Source organism: Dasypus novemcinctus, chromosome 13 (genome assembly GCF_030445035.2).
Source record: "Dasypus novemcinctus isolate mDasNov1 chromosome 13, mDasNov1.1.hap2, whole genome shotgun sequence".
Classification (NCBI taxonomy): domain Eukaryota; kingdom Metazoa; phylum Chordata; class Mammalia; order Cingulata; family Dasypodidae; genus Dasypus; species Dasypus novemcinctus.
The window spans coordinates 12,440,729-12,467,625 of record NC_080685.1 but is presented as its reverse complement, the minus strand read 5'-3'; the positions used below and the strand labels follow the sequence as shown (position 1 = coordinate 12,467,625).

Here is a 26,897-nt window from a genome sequence, read left to right as displayed (position 1 = left end):
AGTATCCTATCAATCACTGCTTCACTCGTGTACTTGTCTGCTGCTTTGAGCCAGTATCTTCCTTGCAGCCTCAGTGTGCACACAAGTTGCTGGCAAACATGGCCTTACCAAGTTACCATGAAAATCATGGCATTCAGGATCCTGGAAAGTCTTAGAATCCTCTCTGGGTCCAGTAAATCTTCAGTGACAAAAGCTTTATTCCCAGAGAGTTTTGTTAATTTAGACTTTACTTGATTAAATAAATCAAGAGGAACAGTATTTCGAGAATAGAGTGAAAAAAATACAAATAAAGTCATGTAAATTCTACTTCTTCCCCTCTCCTGTGATTTATTATCCTCATTCTCTTTTCATCCTTACCCTAAGAACCATTCACTGAGCATAAAATTATCTTATTTTCCTTTACCAACTCTGTATCCCTTATAGCCTAAATCAGAAGAGCTGCCTTATTCTCTCCTAACCTCAGTCAATGCATTTTTGTGTCCCTAGATTACCTCTCTCTACCAAACTGTTAGAACTAGAATATTGTTTAATTTTTCATCTTTGGCTTATCTTCACCTCATGAGAAGAGGGTTAGTAAATTTTGCTTCTCCCATTAGCTCCTTAAGAAAGCAAAATAGACCATTTAAAATTCCAGCACACAGGAATGAGGTGACTAATTGTAGGGATACCTTATTTCATCACAGTGCTTTAGTGCCAAACATATGTAGAATTTGACCTTGGAGAGAAAAATTCAGGATTGAAGAAACCAAGATAATGGCTAAATAAATTACGGCACATGTATATTTTAAAAATGCTGTGCAGTCATTAAAATTTTGATGTACATGATATGTAATTACTTAGGGAAATGATCATGATAAAAAACAAAATAGTATCCTAAATTTTTAAAAAATTTAAAACTCAGTATAGAAAAATACTGATAAGGAATAAAATAAAACTTAAGTTTAGCAGGTGTTTCCTTTGGATAATGTGTTATAAACTTTTTTTAAATGAAAAAGCCTTTTATAGTCATACAAATATGTTTTTAAAATAACACATATCACCACTACAATAAAACACAAATAATTTCTTTATCATGTTTAAATGCAATCGTTGAAATTTATAAACATCTGTTTTCTTCCACTTCAATTAGATATTACAACTTAAGTAAATCTGAGGTACTACACTAATGTTTACTGATAAAACAGGCAAAATAAGTCCTGATCCTGACATTTTGAATAAACAAGCATGACTTTATATACATGATAAACATTTTAGTGATGGTCTTAGTTTACAAAGAACAGTTGATCTTTATAACAGTTGTGAGCAGGAGTAGTTGAATGGGTCTAAGTTAACTTCTCTACAGCTAAAAACTGATTGTTTTCATTAGATGTTTAGATACTTAATTATTGGTACTAGAAATTATGTACTGAGCATTAGCTCTGTCTGAAGTTAGTAAGACTTGATCTCTGCACTCCAGGAGTGTCCATTGCAGTAACTAAGCATGTGAGTATGAATTTAATAGCTCTAATGGAAGAACAAAGTCAAGCAGTGCTATTGGATTCAAAGTAAAGTAAGACAGAATTGGATAGGTGTGAGTAGGCTAGAGATTTATGGGAGTCATGTCATTCTAAGTTGACCATAGAGAGTTTGAAGGTCATAGGTTGAGGAAGGGGAATATTTTCTAAATGTAGTTAACTAACTGTAGAAATAGATAATTTAGGGGGGATGTAGATTATGTTGATTTTTTATAGGGTATTGTAATGAAGTTTAACTGCCAAAATAAGCCTTGCTTGTTTGTTTTTTCATTCTTTCTCGCTTGCTTGCTTGCTTTCTTGCTTTCCTTCTTACCCTCTTTCCTGCCTTCTTGCCTTCCTTTTTGAAAATTCATTAGCACTAAGAAACCATGAAGATTCTTAAGTAAGAGCAGAACTGCCCTTTGGGAAGGATATTCTGGCAGCAAAAGTTGGATTGATAAGAATGGGAGCATTAGGAGGCTATGGTAGATGTTAGGAGACTCTTGTCACAAACCAGGTTATTGTAGCAGTAGCACCACCTCTGATAGGTGGTGCCACTGGATGATTTGGAAGTAAATGTTTTAGAGTGTCTGCCATGTCCAACGTGCTATACTAGGTTCTATTAGGTTCTGGGATAAACACACAGGCACACATGGGAAAATACAGTTCCAAAATTTAATGAATTTAGAAGTAAAACAGAGTAGACAGATGTAGCATATAGAGCTAACAGTATAATAAATTGTGTTGAGTGTAAAATGAAGACATTTATAAAATGTGGGAAGCATTGAAGAGAGAAAATTTACATAACTTGGCCATGAGTAAATATGGCAAGTAGAAAGGAGTCCATGTGGTGCTGAAGGTATAAGCCTGAATAATTAGAACAATGTTGATGCCAATAATGAAACCAAGAAATTTCAGAAGAACTAGTTTGGAGGAGAAGAGGTTAAATTTGACTGGTATCTATGAACTGAGAAGTACTGGCAGGTCGTTAGGTTGGAGATACCAGCAGACAGTTGGAATTATGGGTTTGGTGCTAGTGGAGAGATGAGAACAATAAATACATATGTGGGAAATCTCCCAGCTTTGACACACCCATAATGCTCAAAGCTCTGAAAGTAGATGAGGCTAAGGGACAGTGGAGAGAGAGGTAAAAAGATTTGAATAGCAAAACTTGGAGAATTTTTACCTTTTGAGGGTTTTGGAAACTAGACCTTTGCTAATATTAATGATAAGGTCAGGGGGAAATATTGCTGAAAAATAGAATCTAAGGGTGGTAAGAGTTTCAAAGATTTAAGTAGTAGAGTCTGCTAAGTACTGTAATGAGTGCTCTAAGAAAACTGAAAAAGATGTTATTGAATTAGATGTTTAGGGGTCACTGGCGAATTTTAAGAGTGTTTCAACATAGAAAGCAAATTTACATGGCAATGAAGTAATGTGAAGTGTAGATGTATCATAAATTCTTAAGAATATTGGTAGCAGAAAAAGGGGACAATAGTATTAAGGAAAAAATATTTTTGAGTGAAGGGAATGAGCCAAAGTTTCATGTATTCTGTATACAAACTCTGCCCTGAGAGTGGATGGCATAAGAGAGGAAAAGAGAGTCTAGATCTGTATTTCATTCAGATGGCACTTCTGTTACTGATGTGGTTAGGGAGCAGCTGAGATTTTAAAGAAATCTCCTTTCTCTGATAGATTCTCAGGCATTATGAGATCTGATGAAATGGCATACAGGGCAATTCTGTTTTCCATTACAGCACAACATCCTAGTCTGGATTAACTGAGTTAAGATGTAACCCTAGCTTTATAAATTCAGCATCATCAGGAATATCTCAGGATCTTTCACCCTGAATACAAGAGCTTCTCTGTTAGTGATACATAAAAGATATCACTTAAAGAAGCTGGGATGCAGGGATCCAAATTATGAACAATTCAAAGATGTGATCATTCAGTTTAGAAGGTAATAGACCCTTGTTGAGTTAACATGCACAGCAGTCATCAACCATAAATCTCAGTAGATAAGGTCACCTGAGGAAAAAGGACCTCATTAATTGTTTTTAAAAATTAGAACACAAAGATAAATAATTCAGATCAAGTATTTAAGGTCACATGTCTCATGGCTACTTGAGTAGATCATTATTTTATAGTTTTAGCTCTGGTTTCCCCAAACCTCAAATCCGTTTTGTCATTTATGGATGAACACTTTCTAGGGAAAGCTCCAAAGAGCTCTATGTATTAATTTCCATCAACAAATTATTCTACATTTGTTTCTGAAGTGATGTGTGAAGGCTGAAACTCACTTCAGAAGGTAAATAACACAGGTGGGACCTTCTCCATCTCCTTTCCTCCCATCCTGCAGTTGATTTATTGCCTTCTGGTTCTTCATGGCACAGTCCTATCCCTAGTCCTGGTGAGCCATATGCTTGAACATTGCTGGAAATGGGAGAGCTCAGCAAGAGAGTGTGGAGCAGGGAGGATAGACCTGTTAACGTTATTGGGGAAATCAGGCTGTGTGTGGTGCTGTGCAAATGGATTTTCAATGTTAGGCTTTTGGCCAAATCGAGCTGACACACTCTGAGAGTTTAGTCTGCTGTGAGTAAATATTGAAGTAAGGCCAGTTGTGATATGTACGGGGTAAGTGCCACGGTAGAGATATGGAAAAGCCCCCTGGGAGCAGCTGCAAAGGCACTTAGTTCAGCTTGGGATGGGAGTGGTGAAGGAGCCCTGGGTGTCAGAAAGGGTTTCTTGGAGCAAACCCCTCCAAGCTGAAGTACAGCATGGTATTCCTGGAAAGAGGAACACACAGGAAAAGACAGGAAGGTAGCAAGTATCTCCCAGTTCCTGGGATCTGATCCGTGAGTTAGTGGACACCACTCTGTCATGCTGGATGCCTTCCTTCAGCAACCTCTCAGGTATCTCCCATTGCTACACACCCTGAAGCCCACACAGGCCCAAGAGCTGTTCTAGAGGAGCTGAGAAACATGTTTAACTCATTCACTAGCATTGACAGTCTTTTAAGTCATCACCTTTGTAATGCTTTCCTGAGTGATTATCAGGTGTTCAAATTCTGAATCTCCCTCAGCATTTTCAATTTCATTGGTTGTTTTGGTATATGTGTAACAGGTGTGATCAAGGTTGGGGAAGAAGGAAAGTTCAAACAATAAAATATGCTAAACTAGACCTATGGCCAAAGTACCATATTTCCGTTTTAATAATGCCCATAATATAAAAAATTCTAGAAATTTAATTGGTATATTTGGGCAGATAAAATTAATTTTCTTCATTGTGGATTTTCAGAAGGATATTCTTGTGGGGTTCATATAGATCGCTTCTATATTAGCTTTGCTTTCAAAATTTGTTTTGGTTTCTTATAATATGTGCTTTTTTAACCATGTTTGTTAAAGATATGCACTCAAAGACTTTCTTTATTGCCTTTATTCCACATTCTGCTAGAGAATTGATTCTTTCTGCGTGACATCATGTTGCTTTTTTCCGGCTCATGTATCAGCTGTTTATTTTCTTTTTTCTTTTTTTTTTTTTTTTTTTAATTTCTCCCTGTCTTTTCTACCTTCCCTTTCCCCTTCCCTTTACTCTTTTATTTTTCTTTTGTCTTCAGCCTGTTCTGCAAACTTGGAGTTCTTGTCAGGCATAGGATTTCACTATTTGGTAAGGAGACCCTTGAAAAATTACTAGCATGGCCCCCACTTGGTTTTCTTTGCCATTTTTGCACTGTGTTGTGTGCTGCTGCTATGATGCATGAATGCATGGTTGCACGGCTGCATGCTTGATCGTGATAGGCCAAGATAAGGTCCCTTGGTTATTGATGTGTAGCATTATCTGTGGTGCAGTTGGGGGGTTTAACATTTTCACGGTAGTCCAAAGCACAACTGAAAATCAAAGGTTTTGTTATTAAGCAGCAAATGAATGAAAATGGCACTCCAGAGGGGTCAAGCAAAACCAGGCCCTTGAATTCAAGTTTGGTTATCTCTAATAGATTAAATAATAAGCCGTTATAAATTGAAATTTTTGAACTTTACTGATTTTTAAAAAATGCTCTTGACTACAAATTTGCATGTCTCCTGCATTCCACATTGGTGCTTCATAGCAGGAAAATAGCCAAAAGCGATCTTTTCAGCACCATTTGCCCCAGAGTCAGTTTTTGTTTGTTTCTGAAAAATCACATCGCTGAAGTCCATGTTCCCAAGTACCTGCTTCTGGACAACCATGCAGGGCAGTCACTCACTTTTCACAGACTTTTTCTGCTATGGGTCTTTAGGAATCTTTAGCAACTGGCAGAATTTGTGTTTTACATTTTCCTATATCTGCTTTTCTAAGGTACCAAAGCACAGTTTAGCCCTTTGCTCTAAGGGTTTTGAGGCAGTTTGGGGACAATTTCAGTGTAGAATATTTAGAGTATTGCTAGAGATGCTATAAATCCAGTTCCTTTTATAATAAAAATTGAGGATTAAAAAAAATTAAGTCCCTTCTATAAGAGCTACTGCTAATGAACTGAGGTGTAGACCTACATGCAAATAACTTTTAAGTTCTATTCAACAGTACAATTATTTGAAAAATGATAGTTTCTGGACATAAGTAATGTTGTATTTGCTTTCTGTTATTTTTTTTATTATAGCCAATATTTATTGCTCATAGATTTAGTACTTAACAGTGATTTTTCATGTAAGTTTTCTGAGTTTCTTTGCTTTAATATTTCAGTTATTTAAAATTGATAGGGAAATTATCTGCAGAGTAATTTCCAGTTGACTGACTTTTGTTTAACTTCAGCAGAAAAAAAATTTCTATTGAAATTGTGCAGACAAGATTTTCATGAACTCTTTAACCTCATAATAACAGTGGATTCAAATATTCTACATTTGTCTCCAGAGAGAACAATCTAATTATATATAGCTTTCAGCTGCAATTTGTGCATTCTTATAAATGAGCATAATAATGCTTTCTGTTGTGCTATTTCTACTTTCCTACATATTGTATATTCTTGTATTCTTATGTTGTATCTCACTATAATTTCCTTTTGTAAAAAAAATTTTGAGGTGTTCCATGCAGACAATAGAGTCCACAAGTCCAACAGCTTAATATAATTTTATATATACAACCATTTAATCATTACTCAAGTCAAGACATTGGAATAGTTCCAGCACCCCAGAAGGCTCCCTTGTGCCATCTCCCAAACCATAACCTTCTCCAAAGGAACATTATGTTGACTTCCGTTACCATGGATTAATTACCTTGAATAGGCTGGGAAGGTGGGACTGGAGATTAGCAAAGAACATCAAAATAAATAAACAAAAACACTTGTCTTAGTGTTAATAATTATGGCGACCAAGGTTTGATGGATAATGTAATCTGTATTCCAGGTTGGCTACGAAGTTGTAGTTATGTCTTCAGACTTCATGTGCAGTTGACATATTTTTGGTATAAAAAGTGGACATTTACAAAATTTGAGTTTCTATATTTGTGTATAGCTTTTTTCTTCTTGAAACTATTTTCTATATTTTGAAGTACACTAAGAATCATATAGAGAGATCAATAAATTGTGTTTATATACCTCATGTATTCTTTTTGAGGCATTTAAAGCATTCTACTTTATATTTTAAAAAGGTAAGAGTCTTTTCAAAGAGGAACAAGCTGTATTCCCACAGAAGAGTAATTAAATATTTTGTGAGAAAATAAAAAATCACATCTTGTTTAAATTCAGGCTTCCCTGTTGTTGGAATTCTAAAATGCTTGCTAGTGATTGTAAGTTGGTCCACTCATGGACTTCTGGAAATTCAGTGAGGACATTACTAGGACCTAGTTGGTTGACAGGTGATAAGGATCCCATGTGTCATTTTCAAAGACCCATTATTGACTAAAATACTGCTTTTTAAATCCCATCATTTCCTACTTAATTAGAAATTCTGATGACTAACAAGACAGTTAAAGATTGTATATAGCCCCTTCTAATTCAGCTATTTTAACTGTTCAGTCATTTTTCAAGGAAGCAGAATTCAGTACCTGAGTCTCTGATAGACAATTACAAAAATAAGGATGTTGATGGTGGTACAGGGGCACACATATCAAGGCTTAAGGGCTTTATTTTCACATTTGAAGGTAAACCTATGCATAATGACTTTCATTTTTATGCATTCATTCAATACACATTTCTAGTGTGTCTGCTCTGTGTGAGGTCTTCTGTCAAGCTGTGAGGGTAGAAAAATGATCAAGACTTCTTTACCTGTTCACTGCTACCAAGTGAAGCCAGTGTACAAACATCTTTCACCTCTTTAAGTGTGCATTCCCCATTCTCGCGCTAGCCTGTGTCGATGGCCATGTCATTTGAAAACATGGGTCTGTCATAAAACACTCCTCTATGCTTAGTGGCTCCCCATGTCTTTTAAGGTCAGAATTCTTAAAATGGCCACATTGTTTCCAGTTTCTACCCGATAGGCCACTCCTTCCATATTTCCCAGCATGCTCTCTCAGATTATCTGCCCTTCTCTCAGCTTCTTAAATAGGTTATATTCTTTCCTTCCCCAGGGTCTTTGCACATGCAGTACTCACTGCCTGGAATGGGGCCCCCATGTAAACACTCCCCTCCACAATTCCTCACACCCTTAGTGGAGTAAACTACTCAATCCTTAAGATTTCAACCCAAATATCACTCTCTTGGGGAGATCCTTCCCTGGCCTCCTTGATTATACTTCCTCCTCCTCCTATTGTAATATTTCCATTTAACTTTTCTTCATATCGCTGATAGTGTTAATACTTAATTAAAGACATCTCCCACGCAAAGCCCTCAGCTCTGTGAGGGCAGGAGACATCCCCGGTCTTGCTTGTTTTTGTATCCCTAGTGCATATCAGGAAATCTGGCACATATTATCCATGTTGAGTGAATGTATGATACCATTCATTCAACATGTATAATATATACCAAGTAATATTTACTTGGAAGTAAATATTAAGTAAAGTATACTAAATTCTATCAACTGCTATTTTTCTCTGATTAATACATTAGTGGGTTAAACTTACATTGGTACTTCTGATACCTCCTCCCCAAAATACATTAATATGTTTAAAAAATGATGACAGGCTCTCTTGTAATAGGGGATATTAGAAATTTAAAACATATTTGCATTATTCCTAACAGATCAGGATGTGCTTGTGTTGTTTAATAGACACATATAATGAAAGGAAAATCATTTCTATACTAAGGATCTCTGAGGACTATGCATATCTGTGACTTAAATGTGCCTTTACATTAAGAATTGAATGGTTCGATCCTGCACAAACTGCTGCCATTTGCTAAACGTTGTTATTCATAATTGAGGATCCTTAGATTCTTTCTCCAATTTAAATTTTCTGTAGTTCTGAAACAATACCCCTGGCCAAGATAAGAGTTTCCTGGATTTAATTTGTTTATATGCTCTATAAAAACATCAGACATTTCAGTCATACAACTATAATGAAAATAATGTCAGAAGATATTAGAACGATATACATATTTCTTTAATATAAACACTATGAATATAATTAATGCCACTGAATTGTATAATTGAAAGTGGATAAATGGGAAATTTTAGGTTGTATATATGTTAATAAATAAAAATGTAAATATGAAAAAAAAGTAATAATTTGAACCTAGCCTTTTGGGAGAATTTCCTGACTTCAGGACAAATAGGATGTATAATTATCTAAATGTATTAGTCTAACTGAAACTTCTCACCAAATTAGGGAATCAACCAATTTTACTATTTTCAGTATCACAAATTTCAAAAGTAATAAAGTCATTGTCATACTTCACTTTCTCTCTGTCTTCTCATAGTTTTGAGAGAAATGATCTGTTAGCACAATTTTATTTAACAATAATAAGTATTATTCCAAGATTAATTATTTCTTCAGAGAATATAATAAGACATTGTTTCAGGAACCATGTTACAAAGATAGAGAAGAATAAAAATTAAAATGATTGTTATTGCTATTTCCAGAGAAGAGAGAGTAATTCAGCGTTCTCCAAATCTTCAGTGTATCAGATCACTAGGCAGAGTCTGTTCATGAGGTGTTAAATTTGGGGTAACTTTGAAAATCCTTGAGTGGTAGAAATCTTATGGTCAAAACCACAAAACTTATGTTTTTTAGTAAAATACAAAAACAAATCTTTGGAGTCTAATAGCTTTAATTTTGATATTATTTCGACTTTTGCAAGAGTTATAGTGTTTTAGAAAAACATTTTATCTTGAAATATGTACAAAATTGCAAGGCATTTACAAAACTAAAACAAAACCAACACAGAGAACCGACAATACTCCTCCCTGCCCCAGTGCCCAGGTCCACCAGTTTCAACGTTTTTCCACACTTGCCATGTCATTCTGTCTAATCCATCCATTTATCTGACTGACTGTTTATCTTCCTATCAGTCCATTTTCTGAACACTAGAGTGTAGGATATATATATCATGTTCCTTGAACACTTAATACTACCATGTACATTGCCTAAGAACAATAATATTCACTTATATAACCACGTTAAGTGCAATTATCAAGAAATTTAACATTGCTATAAAGGTATCCAGTCTATATTCCAGTTTTTCCATATGCCCCAATAAGTCCCTTAGAATATTTTTTCCTCCATTACTAGATCCCATCCATCATCATATATTGCATTTAATTGTCATTGTCTCTTTGGTTGCTCTCCCTTTTCCTCTTTAAATTGTGGAAGCATATATACAACATAAAGTTTCCCATCTCAACCACTCCCAAACGTATCACTCAGTAGGCTTAATTATATTCATAATACAACACTACTCTTACCATTGCCTATTACTAAAACTTTCCCATCTACCCAGACACAAACCCTATCCCATTATTCATTAACTCCCCATTCCCCCAAGCTGCCACTCCATACCCACAGCAACTGGAACTCTAATTTCTGTCTCTATGAGCTTGCACATTCTCCCATATTTTCTTTGTAGTTACCATGGGGCTTAAATTTAACATTTAAATCTGTAACAATCTTGTGTACTTCTCAACTTATCTTAACTTCAAGAGTATACCCAAACTATGTGCCTATACACTTCTGCCCCACCACCTTTAAGTAGTTCTTGTCACAAATTACGTGATTTTACATTAGGAGTCCAGTCGTTACATTTTGTACATTTGCCTTTTAGATCCTGTAGGAAGTAAAACATACAGTTACAAACCAAAATATAATAGCATTGGTGTTTATATTTACCCATGTTGTTAACCTTACCATAGATCTTCTTTTCATCATGTGACTTTGTTCTATTGTCTACTGTTTTATCCTTTAAACCTGTAGAGTTCTCTTTACCATCCCTTGTAGTACTAGTCTACTAGTGATGAACTCTTCTGCTTTACTTCATCTGGAAATGTCATAATCCATTCTTCACTTTTTTTCCTTTGTTTTTTAATTTATTTTTGTTAAAAAAAGTTGTAGGTTTACAGAAAAATCATGGAGAAAATGCAGAGTTTCCCCTATCTCCACACTCAGATTTTCACCTATTATTAATAATTTGCATTAGTGTTGTAACTTTGTTACAACTGATAAAGCAGTAGTATTATAATTATACTATTCACTGTAGTCTGTAGTTTACATTAGGGATCACTGTTTGTGTTCTACAGCCCAAATGTTTGTTTTTAATTCTAGTAGCATATATACAACCTAAAATTTCCCCTTTCAGTCACATGCGAATATATATAATTCAGTGGTGGTAATTATATTCACAATGTTGTACTGCCATCACCACCCTCCATTACCAAAACTTTTCCATCATCTCAAAACTGTTCCAATTAAGCATTAACTCCCCATTCCCTACCCTACCCAGCCCCTGATAACCTGTATTGTAGTTTCTGACTCTATGAAATTACTTATTCTAATTATTTGATATCAACAAGATCATACAATATTTTTCCTTTTGTGACTGGTTTATTTCATTCAACATGATGTCTTCAAAGTTCATCCATGTTGGGTCTCTTCCATCTTTTGGCAATTGTGAATAATGCCTCTGTGAACTTCAGTGTGCAAGTATCTGTTGAGTCCCTGTTTTCACTTCTTTGTGGTATGTGTATAACTTCAAAGTGGGATTGGCAAGTCATATGGTAATTCTGTATTTAACTTTCTGAAGAACTACAAAAATGTTTCCAATAGCAGCTGCACCATTTTACATTTCCACCAACAAGGAACAAATGTTCCTATTTCTCCACATCCTCTCTGATACTTATTTTTTTCATTTTAAATAATAGCCATTTGGATGGATGTGAAATGGTGTCTCGTGCTTATTGACCATTTATATCTTCTTTGGAGAAATGTCTACTCAAGTCTTTTGTCCATTTTAAAATTGGTTTATTTATCTTATTGGATATATGGTTTCCAAATACTTTCTCCCATTCTCTTGGTTGTCTTTTTACTTTCAGGATGAAATCCTTTAATGCAATGGAATTTTCCATTTTTGCTGGTGCTTTTGATGTTGAAGTATAAGAAACCATTGCCTAAGACAAGGCCCTGAAGGTGCTTCCCTGTGTTTTTTTACAGGAGCTTAATTGTGTAGTTCTTGTATTTAGGTTTTTGATCTGTTTTTTTTTTTCCCTTCTCCTCCCCCTTTCCCTCCCCCTCCCTCACCCTGCTGTTTTTGCTGTCTGTGTTCAAGTGCTGTGTGATCTGTATCTATTTCTCTTTTTGTCTTCTCTTCTTGTCTTTTTCCTCTAGGATTCACCAGGATTCAATCCTGGGGACCTCTGATGTGGCTAGGGGTTCCCTGTCAATTGCACCACCTCAGTTCCTAGTCTCTGCTGTGCTTCACCTTGAGTCTCCCCTGTGTCTCTCTTTTATTGTTTCATCATCTTGCTGCGTGAGTCACTTGTGTGGAAACTGGCTCACTGCGTGGGCACTTGGCTCACCATACGGCACTGGCTTTCCCTGTGGGCACTGACTCACAACATGGGCACTCATGTGGGCACTCAGCTCACCTTGCGGGCACTTGCATCGCCACACGGACATTCATATGGGCATTCGGCTCATCACGTGGGTACTTGGCTCTCTGTGTGGGCACTTGGCTTGCCATGTGGGCACACTTTCTCCTCTTCTTTTTCACCAGGAGGCCCCAGGGATAGAACCCAGTTCCTCCCATATTGTAAGTGGAGGCCTAATCACTTGAGTCACATCTGCTTCCCTCTTTGTTTGTATATGGTAAGATATAAGATCTGCCTTCACTGTTTTCATATGGATGTCCAGTTTTCCCAGCACCATTTGAGGAAGAGACTATTCTTTCTCCAATAAGTGGACTTGACACCCTTTTTAAAAGACAGTTGACCTTACATGTGAGGAATTATTATCGAATTATCAATTTGATTCCATTGGTCTATATGTCTTTGTGCCAGTACCAAGGTGTTTCAATTTACTGTAGTTTTGTAATAAGTTTTAAGATCAGATCGTGTGAGTCTAACTTCATTCTTCTTTCTCAAGGTGGTTTTGGCTATTCAGGACCTCTTATCCTTCCATATGGGTTGTTGATAGACCTTTCTACTTCTTCAAAGAAGGCTTTGGATTTGGTTTCCTAGTATTTTGTTGAGGATTTTTAAAAATCTGTATTCCTAAGGGATACAGGTCTGTGTTCTATGTTTGTGCACTATTTCTATCTGGTTCTGGTGATATGGTGGTTTTGAGCTCATAGGAGCAGTTAGGAAGTGCTCCCTCCTCTTCATATTTTTGGAAAAGTTTTGGCAGAATTGGTATTTATTCTTTTTGGAATGTTTGGTAAAATTCACCAGTGAAGTCATCTTGTCCTGGGATTTATTTTGGTGGGCAGTTTTTGATTACTGGTTTTGTCTTATTAATATTTGGTGGTCTGTTGAGATCTTCTCTTTCATCTTGAGTCAGTGCAGGTAGTTTTTGTGTTTCTAGGAATTCAGCCATTTCATCTAGGTTATTTAATTTGTGGGAGTACACTTGTTCATAGATCTTTTTTTTTTTTAAGATTTATTCTTTATTTATTTCTCTCCCCTCTCCGCCCCCCCACCCCCACCCCAGTTGTCTGCTCTCTGTCCACTTGCTGTGTGCTCCTCAATGACTGCTCCCATTCCTGTCAGCAGCACTGGGAATCCATGTTTCTTTTTGTTGCATCATCCTGCTGTGTCAGCTCTCCGTGTGTGTGGCATCACTCCTGGGCAGGCTGCATCTTCCTTTGCACTGGTTGACTCTCCTTATGGGGCGCACTCCCTGCACGTGAGGCTCCCCTATGCAGGGACACCCCTGCGTGGCATGACACTCCCTGTATGCATCAACACTGCACAGGCCAGCTCCGCATGGGTAAAGGAGGCCCGGGGTTTGAACCACAGACCTCCCATGTGGTAGACAGATGCCCTAACCACTGGGCCAAGTCCACCACCCCCCCTTTCATTTTTCACTTTAGTTATTTGCATCCTTTTTTTTTTTCTTCGTCAGTCTTGCTGAAGGTTTCTTGATATTCTTGATCTTTACAAAGAAGCAAATTTTAGTCTCCTTGATTCTCTCTTCTTAATTCTGTTCCATTTATCTCTACTGTAATCTTTGTTATTTCCTTCCTTCTGCTCACTTTAGTTTAAGTTTGTTCTACTTTTCCTGGATCCTCCCATTATTAGATTAGTTCTCAGATCTTACTTCTTTATAATGTAAGCATTTACACTGCCTTTGATACATCCCATAAATTTTGTTGTTTTTTTTTTCATTTGTCTCAAGATATTTCCTAATTTCCCTTGCAATTATTCTTTAACCATTTGTTGTTTTAAAATGTGTTGTTTAATTTTTGCATATTTATGAATTTTCTGTTTCTTCCATTGTTATTGATTTCAATCTTCATCCCATTTGGCCAGAGAAGAAACATTGTATGATTTCAGTATTTTAAAATTTATTTAGGTTTGTTTTGTGACCTAACATGTGGTCTAGCCTAAAGAATAATGTGTATTCTGCTGCTTTTCAGTGACGTGTTCTATATATATCTGTTAGTTCTAGTTGGTTTATAGCGTTATTCAAGTCTCCTGTTTCCTTAATGATCATCTGTCTAGTCATTCAATAAGTTATTGAAAGTAGTGTATTGAAGTCTCCTACTATTAATATAGAACCATGTATTTCTTCAAATCTGTCAATGTTTGCTTCATATATTTTGGGGCTCTGCTGTTAGGTGCATATATATTTATATTATGTCCAGTTGAATTGACACTTTTATCAGTATATAGTAGCCTTCTTGTCCCTCATCTGATCTTATCTAATATTAGTAGATACCCCAGCTCTTTTTTGGTTACTATACGCATGGTATATTTTTTCTATTCTTTCACTTTCAACTTACTTGTGTCTTAATTTAATATATATCTTTTGTAAATAGTCATGCTTTTTCTTTTTTATCCGTTCTGTCAATCTCTACCTTTTGACTGGAGAGTTTAATCCATTTACCTATAAGTAACTACTGATAATACTAGGCTTTCTTATGCAGTTTTTCCTATTTGGCCTTTGTAAGTCTTATGCTTTTGTTGTCCTTCAGTTCTTCTATTAATGCCTACTTTCATATTTATTTGATTTTCAGTGTGCTATTGTGAATCCCTTCTCATTTCTTTCTGCATATGTTTTTTGCAGATATTTTCTTCATTTACCATCGGCTTAAATTTAACATCCTAAATCTATAATAATAATATTTGCTTTGATACCTACTTAACTTCAATATCATACCCCTCCACACAGCCCCACTTTTTATTGTACTTGTCCTAATTATATTTTTATATACTGTATGTTCAAAGCCATTACACTATCGTTACTTTTAATGTGCTGTGCTTGTATTTTAAAACCTGTAAGAAGTAAAAAGTAGAGTTAAATAACAAAAAAATACAGAACTGGCACTTGTGATTACCTTGTGGTTATCTTTACTGAAGGTCTTTATTTCTTTATGCTGCTGTGATACACTCTCTAGTATCCTTTTCTTTCAGTCTAAAGAACTCCCTTTAGCATTGCCTTAAAGGCTGGTCTAGTGGTGATGAACTCCCTCTGCTTCTGTTTGTGTACACATGTCTCAATCTCTCCCTTATTATTGAAGGACAGTTTTGCCAGATGTAGAATTCTTGGTTGGCCATTATTTTGCTTTCAGCCTTTTGTATCATCCCACTGCCTTCTTGTCTTCATGTTACTTGTGTGTTTGTTTTGAGGAGATTGAACCTGGCACCTCCTATCTGGGAAGCTGGCACTCAACCACCAGGCCACATTCACTTCCCTGAGTTTTTTTTTGTTTTTGCTTTTGTTTTTGCTTGTTGTTTGTTATTTTTTTCAGGAGGCACTGGAAACCAAACCTGGAACCTCCCATGTGGGAGACAAGCGCTCAACTGCTTGAGTCACATACATTCTCTTCATGGTTTTGATTAACACTAAACATTCCATCTTAATAAGGATTTCTTATATGTGACATGTTGCTTCTCTGTTGTGGCTTTCAGAATTCTCTATCTTTGATATCAGCAGTTTGACTATAATATGCCATGCTGTGGGTATTTTGGGGTTTATCCCATTTGGAGTTTGTTGAACATCTTGAATCTGTATATTCTTGTCTTTCATGAGATTTGGGATGTTCTCAGTCATTATTTGAATTTTCCCTCTACCCTCCTTTCTTCCACTTCTTAGACTCAGGATGCATATATCCATATGTTTTGTCTTGTCCCACAGGTTATCAGGTTCTGTTCGCTTTTCTTCATTCTTTCTTCTTTCTGCTTCTCAGACTAAATGATTTCAATTGTCTTATCTTCAGGCTCTTCAGTTCTTTCTTCTGCCAGCTCCAATCTGCTGTTGAACCCCTCTAGGAAATTTTAAATTTCTGCTATTGTGGTTTTCTGCTCTTTGGCTCCTTTTTATAATTTTATACTTTCCATCTGTGTATTGATCATCTTTTTGTGTTCATCATTTTTTCCCTGGTATCTTTTAGTTTTTTTGTCCATGTTTTCCTTTAGCTCTTTGAACATATTTAGGACTATTCTTATGAAGTCTTTGGTATGTCCCAGGTGTGGTCCTCCTCAGTGATCATTTCTAATACTATAAGCTTCTCCTTTGACTGGGCCATGACTTCCTTTTTCTTTGTATGTTTTGTCGCCTTTCATTGAAACTTGGGCATCTTGATATTTTAGCATGTTACTGCTGCAATTTTGCTTGAGGTTGTACCCAGCTAGTGTTATAACAGAGTGGTCCTTGATTGACAGGAGTTAAGAAAAAAATAAAGGAAAAAAGAAAACACCTTGGGGTGACAGACTTGGCCCAGTGGTTAAGGCTGCCGTCTACCACATGGGAGGTCCGTTGTTCAAACCCCGGGCCTCCTTGACCTGTGTGGAGGTGGCCCATGCATAGTGCTGATGCGTGCAAGAAGTACCATGCCACGCAGGGGTGTCACTTGCATAGGGGAGTCCCATGCGCAAGGAGTGCACCCCATAAGGAGAGCAGCCCAGCACAAAAGAAAGTGCAGCCTGCCCAGGAATGGTGCCGCACACATGGAGAGCTGACACAGCAAGATGACGCAACAAAAGAAATACAGATTCCCATGCTGCTGACAACAACAGAAGAGGACAAAGAAGACGCAGCAAATAGACACAGAAAACAACCGGGGTGCGGGGGGGAAGGGGAGAGAAATAAATAAATAAATAAATCTTTAAAAAAAAAAGAAAATGAAAACACCTTTACCAGTCCTTGCAGATTGGCCTATGTAATTGGTCTCTGTATTAGTCATTCAAAGGTGTGCTGATGCAAAGTACCAGAAATTGGTTGGCCTTTGTAAAGGGCATTTATTTGGGGTAGGAGCTACAGATACCATAAAGTATAAGTTACTTCCCTCACCAAAGTCTGTTGCCATGTGTTGGAGCAAGATGGCTGCCAATGTCTTCCAGGGCTCAGGCTTCCTGGGTTCCTCTCTTCTCAGGTCTTGCTTCTCTCCAGGCTCAGGTCCTCTGTTTTCTCCATAAAGTCAGCTCTAGACTATTAGGTGAATGGCTGTATCTCTCTCCCTGGGGTTTCTGCCATGTCTGAGGAGCTGTTTCTATTTCTCTGTGTTCTTCTCCTGGCTCAGGTCCTCTCTTTCCAGGGCTTGCTTCTTTTTCCTCTCTTTGCTTACTTCCCAGGGTTCCAGCTCAAGCATCCAGCATCAAATTCCAAATCAAAACTCTAATGTCAAAATCTTCCAGCATCAAAAAGCTCCAACTCTGTCCTTTGCCTTGCCTTTTGTCTGTGAGTCCCCACCTGCCAAGGGGTGGGGACTTAACACCCTACTGATGTGACCCAATCAAAGCCCTAACCATAACTTAATCATGCCCAGGTACAGACCAGTTTACAAACATAATCCAGTATCTATTTTTGAAATTCATAACTATATCAAACTGCTACAGTGTCCTTCAGGGCTTATCTATACATTGACTTTGGAAAATAGCTCCAGGCCAAAGCACTGGGGCCTTCTTGATCTTTTCTGTGCATGTGTCTTGCTTTGGGCATGCACAGGTGGCCCTAGGAAGTCACCGATTTACAGGGTTCCAAACATCACTTCTTCCTTAGGAAACAGTTTCCTCACAGTTCTGGGCTCTGCACTGTATCCTATAGCCAGCAATCCATTGCCCCAGGAAGCTTGACTTCTCTCCCACAGAGTTCTGTAGGAGAGTTCTCTGAACTGCCTTCATCATATGGGACAAGTTCTGCAATGACAAATCCCTGAGGCAGCCACTCTCCAGACAGGGCCAGACGTACGTGTTCCCTTTGTGAACACAATGTATTCTTGGCTCCCTCTGGAACTGGAACCAGAGCTCTGCAGTGGAAGCATGGGCTGGCTCCCTGCCTAGCCAGTGGAGAGGAGGGGAGGGGCCAGCCAGGGAGCCAGTATATCCTACTGCTTTTGAGTAGTCTTTATCTTGATTCAGCACTGCATTTTTATTGCAGTTCTTAAACTGTTTCTTAAAGCTTTGAGAAATGTTTCTACCAGTTCTTGCTGGATGTTCAAGGCTTCTCTGAAGCATCTCACTCTGCCATCTTGATTGAGGTGGGGTCTTGAGAATTGTTATAGTATATTTTAACACCCAGTTTTGTCATTTGTTCTTAGGATTAGCTATGATCTGTGGTTAAAATTATGTATCTTTTATGCTCACATACACACACACACAAACACAGAGTCTCATTCAGATGCAAAATCCTAAAAACAAATTGGATAACCTCAAGTGTTTACCTACATGTTTAGAGGTAGTGAGATGTCTATTTGAGAACAGGTGAAGTAGCAGGAAATAGGGTGAGTTGAAAGATATCAAACTTTTGGTTTTTATACTACTCAGAGCTGTTGAGCAATTACATAAAGATAAGTCAATCACCACCTTAAAATTTTACCCTCTTACCACACTTAACACTAGCCCTTCTTGTTCTTATCAATAGCAAGGTTGTTGTTGCTGTAATAATTATGGTGATCTGGGTAACCTAAGAAAGGCAATATTCAAGTGGTTATTCTTATTTTATTTAAAAGCTTTACTCAGGTTACTTACCACTAAGCAACCTTTTTCAGATGTACTGTCTTCCACATCACTTATTCTATCCTCTGCCTGTTCAAATCTGCTGTTATTTGCTGGGCGTGTCTTTTTTATTTCTTGGATTGTGCCATTTATCACCATCATATCTGTTATCTTTTTGTGTATGTTTACAATTTCTTCAGTATGCTCTCCAAGTGTTTTCTTAATATCCTTAATCTGTTCCTTCACTTCATTAAGTTAGCCCATGATATTTGTTTGGAGAGCTTTGATTAGTTGCTTGATGTTTTACTCCTTTTCCTGGTTTTTAGCTTATTCATTGAATTGGGCCATGTCTTCCTGACTGTTGGTATGGTTTGTAATTTTTTGTTGCTGTCTGATCATCATTTTATCTTGATGGGTTTGTTTAGCTGATTAGCTTCTCCCCCTAGTCTTGGGTTTTATTTAATTGCTGTTTTTGTGTGTGTATGTTAAGTTTTTTCTTTGATACTTTGTTCTTATTCTGTTTCCTTGTTGTTGTCTAAGTTCTGCTGAAGGAAAAATATTAGGAACAGGGAAAGCAAAAGAGGTATGAAAAGAAAAAGTACAATAGTAATATTGATAGTAAAAGCTAGTAGAAAAACCTTATAAGACCTAGGAGAATGAATATTAAACTCATGTAAGCAGTGTAGAGTTACAGGAATAAAAAAATGGAGTACCTACAATGAAATGGGAAACTGAATATGAAGAATATAGTATGAATTAAAAGGCCAGTGTGATGAGCAGAGAGGGGAAGAGAAAAGAAAGGACAGAAACAGAAAGAGTTAATAAATGATAGAAAACAGAACAGAAATGAAGAAATAAAAAGCCAGAAAAATTGGGGGCCAAACAAAGAGAGGTGGATTGTAAGAGGAACAACAGAAGGTGGAAGGTAGAAAAATGTGGGAAGGAAAAGAGATAACGTTGGTAAACAAAATCAGTACACACAGAAAAGAGGAAATTGAAGAAGTTGAAGCATAGCAAACAAGAAACAAGCTGACAGTACCTAATTGGAAAAAAAAAAAGGTGGGAGGGATAAAGAGGAAGGAAAGATAAGAAAACAAAAAAGCAGGGAAACCTACAAGCAAGGAGTCAACCAAACATTAAGAAAAAACAACCTTCCCTCTTAAGCCCCTGTGGAGCTTGTCAGGCTGCTGGTGTTAATCAGTTACCCTGCAGCTTTCTCACTGCAAATTTTGAAGTGAGTTTTAATTTAAACTAAGTTAAATTATTTTTTTTTAGGAAAAACGAGATCCAAGGGAAGCTATTACAAGAATAATGTCTAAGTTTTCCCTGTCCTAAAGTATCAGCTAGATGTTTCATGTCCCAGTGGGTCACTACTCTAAGAGGAAATTGGAATTGAACTAGAGGCTTTGCACATTCAAGGCTGAAACTGTTCCCCTGAGCTAAACTTTCTTCCTGGGTTGATTTGCTCTTCAGAAAGAGTCCCTTTCCCAGGGCAAGATCGCCTCTTTGCAATTGGATAAACTGCTGATTAGAAATATGTCCTCCCCTCCCCTTCCCCCCCACCCCCCCTACCTCCCTGCCTTTTTTTAACTTCTTTCTCTCCCAGGGGTTGCAGGAAGCCTTTGTGAGAGTTCCCTTTTGAAATTCAATTGGGACCCTGGTGACTTAACTCACCACAGAAAAAATGACTCTCAGTCTTTTTGAGAGAGAGTACCCACACCTTGCTGGGAACCCTAAATATGCTCTTGAAAGCCTACCAAGGACTTCCTACTGTCCTGCTCCTTTGGGTGTGTTGCACAGGACTAGTTAATTGCCTGGCTCCACCTTCTCCCAGACTAATTTACCCTATCCCAGGAAGGTTAGGTAAATCAGGCTGCCTCAGAAGATTTGCCTCTGCCCTCTTCCTGGTTTTTCCTCAAGCCAGCTGTTATGCTCCTCAAAGCTCAAAAAAGAGGGTCCAGACAATTGTTGAACCTCTCTCCACCTTTCAACAGAACCCTCCCACTCTCAGAGTTTGTCTCCAGCTGTGTGACTGAGAAGGTTGGGGAAATGCCACAGCTTCCTGCCCTGAGGGAGAGGCTTAGCTGTCCCATAGCTCCAGCCTCAAGTGCCAGAAACCCACAGTTTTACCTTGAGCAATTACTCTTTTTGTCGCGCTCTCTCCAGATAGATGTCTCAAAGCCTCCTTCTTTGTGGGTTCCCAAAACAGCTCACTCAGGCAGAACTTTGTCCCCACCCAGCTGTTTTTCCCATAGGAGAAGTGATGTGGTACACTTACACTAACGCCATCTTGCCCCTCCTCTCTCTGAGCAGTCTTTTTAAGACTAGCCATTATTTCAAGCTTCTTAAGCATGCTAAAGGAATTGATGCATTTGCTTCTTCTCCAAATTAAAGTGTTGTAGATTCATGATTTTTTGTTGTTGTTTGTTTGTATTCCTTAGGCCTTTTGCACCATTTTTACAATGATATAGCCATGTAAAGTTGTGATCCATCTAATATGGGCTATATGGAAATATGTGGATTCATGGAGTCTGCAATTTGTTAGTTTTTTTAGTGACTGAAATTTCGTATTCCCAACACCAGTTTTCATTTGACCTACAGAATTTGCCTGGCCATTGGAGCTATTGCCAACTCTTTTCCCTCACATCTCACAGTCATTCTGCAAAATATTTAATCGAGTGCCTGCTGTATGTCAAACCCTACGTAAGGGAGCAAAGCAAACAAAACTCACAGCCTCATGGACTTCTATGAATGGAAGTTTAAGATATCCTTGGCAGCCCTTTTGGAAAAGGATACAGGTAGCCTTAACACAAAGTGCAGTCACTGATAATCTGTAGTAGGAGACAGTAGATGAGAATGGAAAGGGTCAGAAAAAGAAACATGTGTTTTAGGAAGGAGTGAGAGACCTGCTTCTTTGCTTTAGCACTAATTAAGAATTTCTCTTCTTCCTTATCAGCCTTCGCTTTCTCATTTTCTGTGCTGAATCCTTATCTTTCTGCCTTCAAACATTGGAGGCCCAGAAACTTCTTTTCTTCTATGTTTATATTCACTCTGGGTGATTTAATTCAAGCACATGATTTTAAAAATGACTCATGTGCTCAAGATACCTCCATTTATATCTCTGGCTTGCATTTCTCCTGAACATTCATATTTTTATATAAATTTTTATATTCCACATATCTACTCAAATGCTTTGTGGGCCCATGTCCATAGCACATCTCTTGTTTCTCAACTCCACCACTACCCCCACCCCTAATATGCTTCTTTCTTGTGTTTTTTCCAAATTATTAAATCGTACCACCATTCACCCAGCAGCCCAGGCAGAAAACCTTGGAATTATTCTTGACTCCTTTATTTTCCCTCTCACCCCATATACATTGCATAAGCAGATCCTTTTGTTGCTACCTTTAATGTATATCCTTACTATTTTCACTAATTCAGAGTTATCATTGTCCATTGTCTGCTCTGGATTATTGCAGTACCTCCCTAACAACTCTCCCTTCTTTCACTCTAGCCCTTCCAGGGTCTTGTGCACTGTGAAATAATCCTGTAAAAATGGAACTAAGATCATATCGCCATTCTCATGTGTCTTTCTATTTCTATTGCACTTAAAAAAAAAAAAAAGAGGGAAAACGGACTTTGGCCCAGTGGTTAGGGCATCCGTCTACCATATGGGAGGTCCGCGGTTCAAACCCCGGGCCTCCTCGACCCGTGTGGAGCTGGCCATGCGCAGTGCTGATGCGCGCAAGGAGTGCCGAGCCACGCAGGTGTGTCCCCCGCGTGGGGGAGCCCCACGCGCAAGGAGTGCGCCCGTGAGGAAAGCCGCCCAGCGTGAAAAGAAAGAGCAGCCTGCCCAGGAATGGCGCCGCCCACACTTCCTGTGCCGCTGACGACAACAGAAGCGGACAAAGAAACAAAAGCAGACAAAGAAACAAGACGCAACAAATAGACACCAAGAATAGACAACCAGGGGAGGGGGGGAAATTAAATAAATAAATAAATCTTTAAAAAAAAAAAGAGGAAAGAGAATCTAAGTGCTTACCCTTAAAGTTTCTAGACCGTGGTCTCTCTCTGTGTCTCCACCTCATGTCCTACCTCTTTCTTCCTTAATCTGATCACATTCACTGCTTTGGCCTCCTTGCCTGGAACTCCAGTTTCGCTTTTGCCTCAAACGCACCTGCTGTTCCCTCTAGCTGGCTCTTCTCCCAGGTAGTTGTGTGGTGTGGTGCTTCCGGTCATTCAAATCTCTTCCCAAATGCCTCAGGACCGCCTTCCCTTGATGACCTTGCCAGGTGCTCTGATCCCTCTTCCTTGCTATATATTTTTATTGTGACCTGATAATTAGCGATTCTTAGTTCTTAATCTGTGTGCCTCGTTAGGATGCAAGTACCATGTGGATGCTATTTTGCTTAATTCTGAATTTGTGAGCATGTCTGGCACCTAAAATGTCTTTGTTGAATGATTAAATTATTAAAATTAAATGAATACTACTTCGAGGGGCTGTGGTAGAAGCACTGGACCCAGCATCTGCCAATAGACAGGGAAATAACAAATTCAGCCTTTGTTTTCATTAGTATCACAAATTCTGAGATTTGAAGCACAGGATGAATGGAACATTTTCTTCAAGAACTCAGAGTCTCAGTAATACCTACTTTCTTATTTGTATCCTATCACTAAACTGACTTGTCTGTGTTCTGAGGGTCATTATTAATTCCCTTGTATACTCACTCAATTCATCCATTTTAGGATACTCTTCTAAACTATTTTTTTAAGGTTTAACATATTCGGGTGTTGTAGCAACTTACATTCAAATAAGACTTGACAACCTATACCTAGGAGGTGACTATATATGTGGGAAAGTATAGGATGGGGAAGTGGTATCAAACTATATTGTGAGTGGTAGAATTGCCATGTTGCTTTGGATTCATTCTTTTATTTGCTTTCCTGTATCCTTGTCACAGAGAAGAGCGTATGTGCTTGTATCGTACATATTTCTATAGCTCCTGATAAAATGTACCAGTCAAATTAGTGAATTTCATCTTACTTTCAAAAAGAGTTAGTTTTGCTTGGACTATGTTCCAGGAAGAATATTAATCTTCTTCATTCTCTAATGCCTTTTTGCATGATTTGACACTGCCTTTTAGTCAAAGATCAACAACATTCAGGCAAATTAATTCGTCTTAGTTGACTGCAGTGAGCCAAAAGAATCACTTGCAGTATTTAAAATGGAATTAAACTTTATTAGATTTTTAGCCTACCTTATTTCTTAAAGGATATAAGCTGATTAAAAAGTTTGCATACAATATGTTTTAAAAGTAAGATGGACTAATATGGTGAGAGAAATATAATTGAATAATTCAGGTAAACCTCTTTTAACGTGATGCAGTGCTTTTTAATGCTTCTTCTTGAGTATGTCAGCTATCTATGAGACATGCTTTATTGCTTTTCTACTTACAGCTGCATAACCACTTTTAAGCAGAAAAACTGCATGATTTTAAACTTGATTATTAAAATCTTTGAAACTGCATTATTATCGAGTTATGTCATTGATTAATTTTTGTTAACACAAGTATTAATAAAAAGAGCATTGAGGAATTCTCAGTGTAATTCATGGAGCATTTTGTTTCCTCTTTAGGCAATGATGCAACATCAATTGTCAACTGTCTTCATATTTTGGGTCAAACTTTGGATGCAAGGTAAAATGGATATATTTTTATCTAAATCAATGAATTGACACATAAGAATATAAAGAAGTACCTAATGTCCTGATTTTCTTCTTTGGAATTGTAATTAAGACTAAGACCAGAGTAAATTAAAAAAGAAGTTTGTAAATTTTCTGGGCTGCTCAAGCAAATACCATGAAATGGGTCAGGTTAAACAATGGGAGTTTATTTGCCTATGAGTTGAGGCTGGGAAAAAGTCCAAATCAAGGGGTCATCAAGGTGATGCTTTTATCCTGAAGACTGCGGCGTGCTGGGGCTGGCTGCTGGCCATCCTTGGTCTTTATCTTGTCCCATGGCAGGGCACGTGGCGGCATCTCCTGTTCTCTTCTCTTCTGGGTTCCAGGCTCCAGGTTCTGCTGATGTTCAGTTTCTTGCTTCCTGCAGCTTTCTCTCTCCTGCCTGAGTTTCTTTCTACTTTTAAAGGACTCCAGTAATAGGATTAACACCCATCCTGACCAAGCTGGGCCACATCTTAACTGAAGACACCTTATCAAAAAGTCCTCCTTACAATGGGTTCACAGCACAGGAATGGATCAGGCTTAAGGACATGTTTTTCTGGCGTATATACAGTTCAAACCACCCATAATTATTTTTAAAAATAGCAGTTTATTGTTTTTTTAATAAGCTATAGTTTATTTAAATTTCAAGTAATTTCTTTAGCAGCTAGAAGACACAGCATTAATATCCGTCAATGGATGAATGGGTATTGTATTTATATACCACATTCAATGAATGTTATTATTCAGCCATAAAAATATGTAACTGAAGATTGAATTGGAAACATATGTAAGGAAAAAAATGGTAAACTACTCTAGAGCTCTTCTTAGTTTCCAAGCACAGTACCGATGCTTCACAGTTGCAAAAACATTTACCCTTATAGGAAACACGAGAGTTTTATTCTCATTTTACAGATGAGTGTAGTGAAGCTTAAGATTGCCTAGTAAGTATGGAAGTAGACTCATCCCCAATTCTGTGTGTGTTCCACTCTGCCATTACTATGAAGACGATCAGAAATCTAACATGTTGACTAAATACAAAACCAGTTTAGTTAGCATGGTCGATTCAGCCTTTAAGCCATACATTTAATGAATAATATATGTAGGATAAATCTAAATAAAAGTTCCTAAATGTCTAGTACAGAGACTATTCCATGATACTCTTTAATTATCCATTCTCCTGTTTAAAATTCTATATGAGCTATTTTCTATAGTAAATGAAGAAAAGAGATGCCATTATATATCTTTATTTCCTGCTAGAAATACTGGCATTGAAGTGTCATTTCTTTATAAAGTCCAACCGTCAGAGGCTTGTTTAGATAAAATTTGATTGCTATTCCTTAAAGTCCAAAATTACATGTACCATTTGGTGACTTGATTTAGCTGGCATTATATTTTTCTTTCTTACCCATTGTCTCAGGAAATATTCTAGTTTTTTTGGATTTGGGATTAACTAAACTCGCTCAGAAGTTGTGTTTTGAGTCTACTGATGGAAAACATGAGTCATTAGTACCTGCTTTTTGCTCCAAGGTCCTAATTAAATTGATTACAAAGGCGTTGGAAAATACTGTGCATTTACAGAGTCATATTGCTATAATGTCAAGTGTATTCAACAAATAGATTAAAGTCTGTTTTTAAAACTTAGTTGTCTAGGTGGATGCTATAATTGAGAAATACACATAAATTAGATACATATTTTATTAGCATCTCATGTGCTAATAAGGTAATAAAACTGACCCATGTACTTCCTAGGACCGTGATGAAGACTGGCCTGGAGACTGTTAAAAGTGCGCTCAGGGCGTTTCTGGACAATGCAGCGGAGGACCTGGAGAAGACAATGGAAAATCTTAAGCAGGGCCAGTTCACCCACACCCGAAACCAACCCAAAGGTGTCACTCAGATTATCAATTATACCACCGTGGCCCTGTTGCCAATGCTGTCATCATTATTTGAACATATTGGCCAACATCAGTTTGGAGAAGATCTAATATGTATGTAAATCTATTAACATTTCATTATCTGTGAGGTGCAATCTGAAATTACAGAAACTACATCTGGGTTATTTAAACACTACTTAGACATTAAAATGCTTTTGCAAAACATTTTAGATTGACATTTGAGTTATAAAAGCTCTTCTTCTAGATAATATAGTATAGCTCTATCGCTGAATCACATGGACTCGCAGAGAGGACCAGGAAGGTG

General features: G+C 37.6%; 1 protein-coding gene across 1 annotated transcript in view; it reads left to right on the top strand.

Annotated features, from left to right (window-relative positions):
- Positions 1-26,897, top strand: part of RYR2 (ryanodine receptor 2) — a 735,760-nt gene that overhangs the window by 568,254 nt on the left and 140,609 nt on the right. The window contains exons 61-63 of the mRNA XM_071207362.1: positions 5,107-5,156; positions 24,612-24,672; positions 26,448-26,686. Of these exons, the coding sequence (XP_071063463.1) occupies positions 5,107-5,156; positions 24,612-24,672; positions 26,448-26,686 (350 nt within the window). The remainder of the gene's footprint in view (positions 1-5,106; positions 5,157-24,611; positions 24,673-26,447; positions 26,687-26,897) is intronic.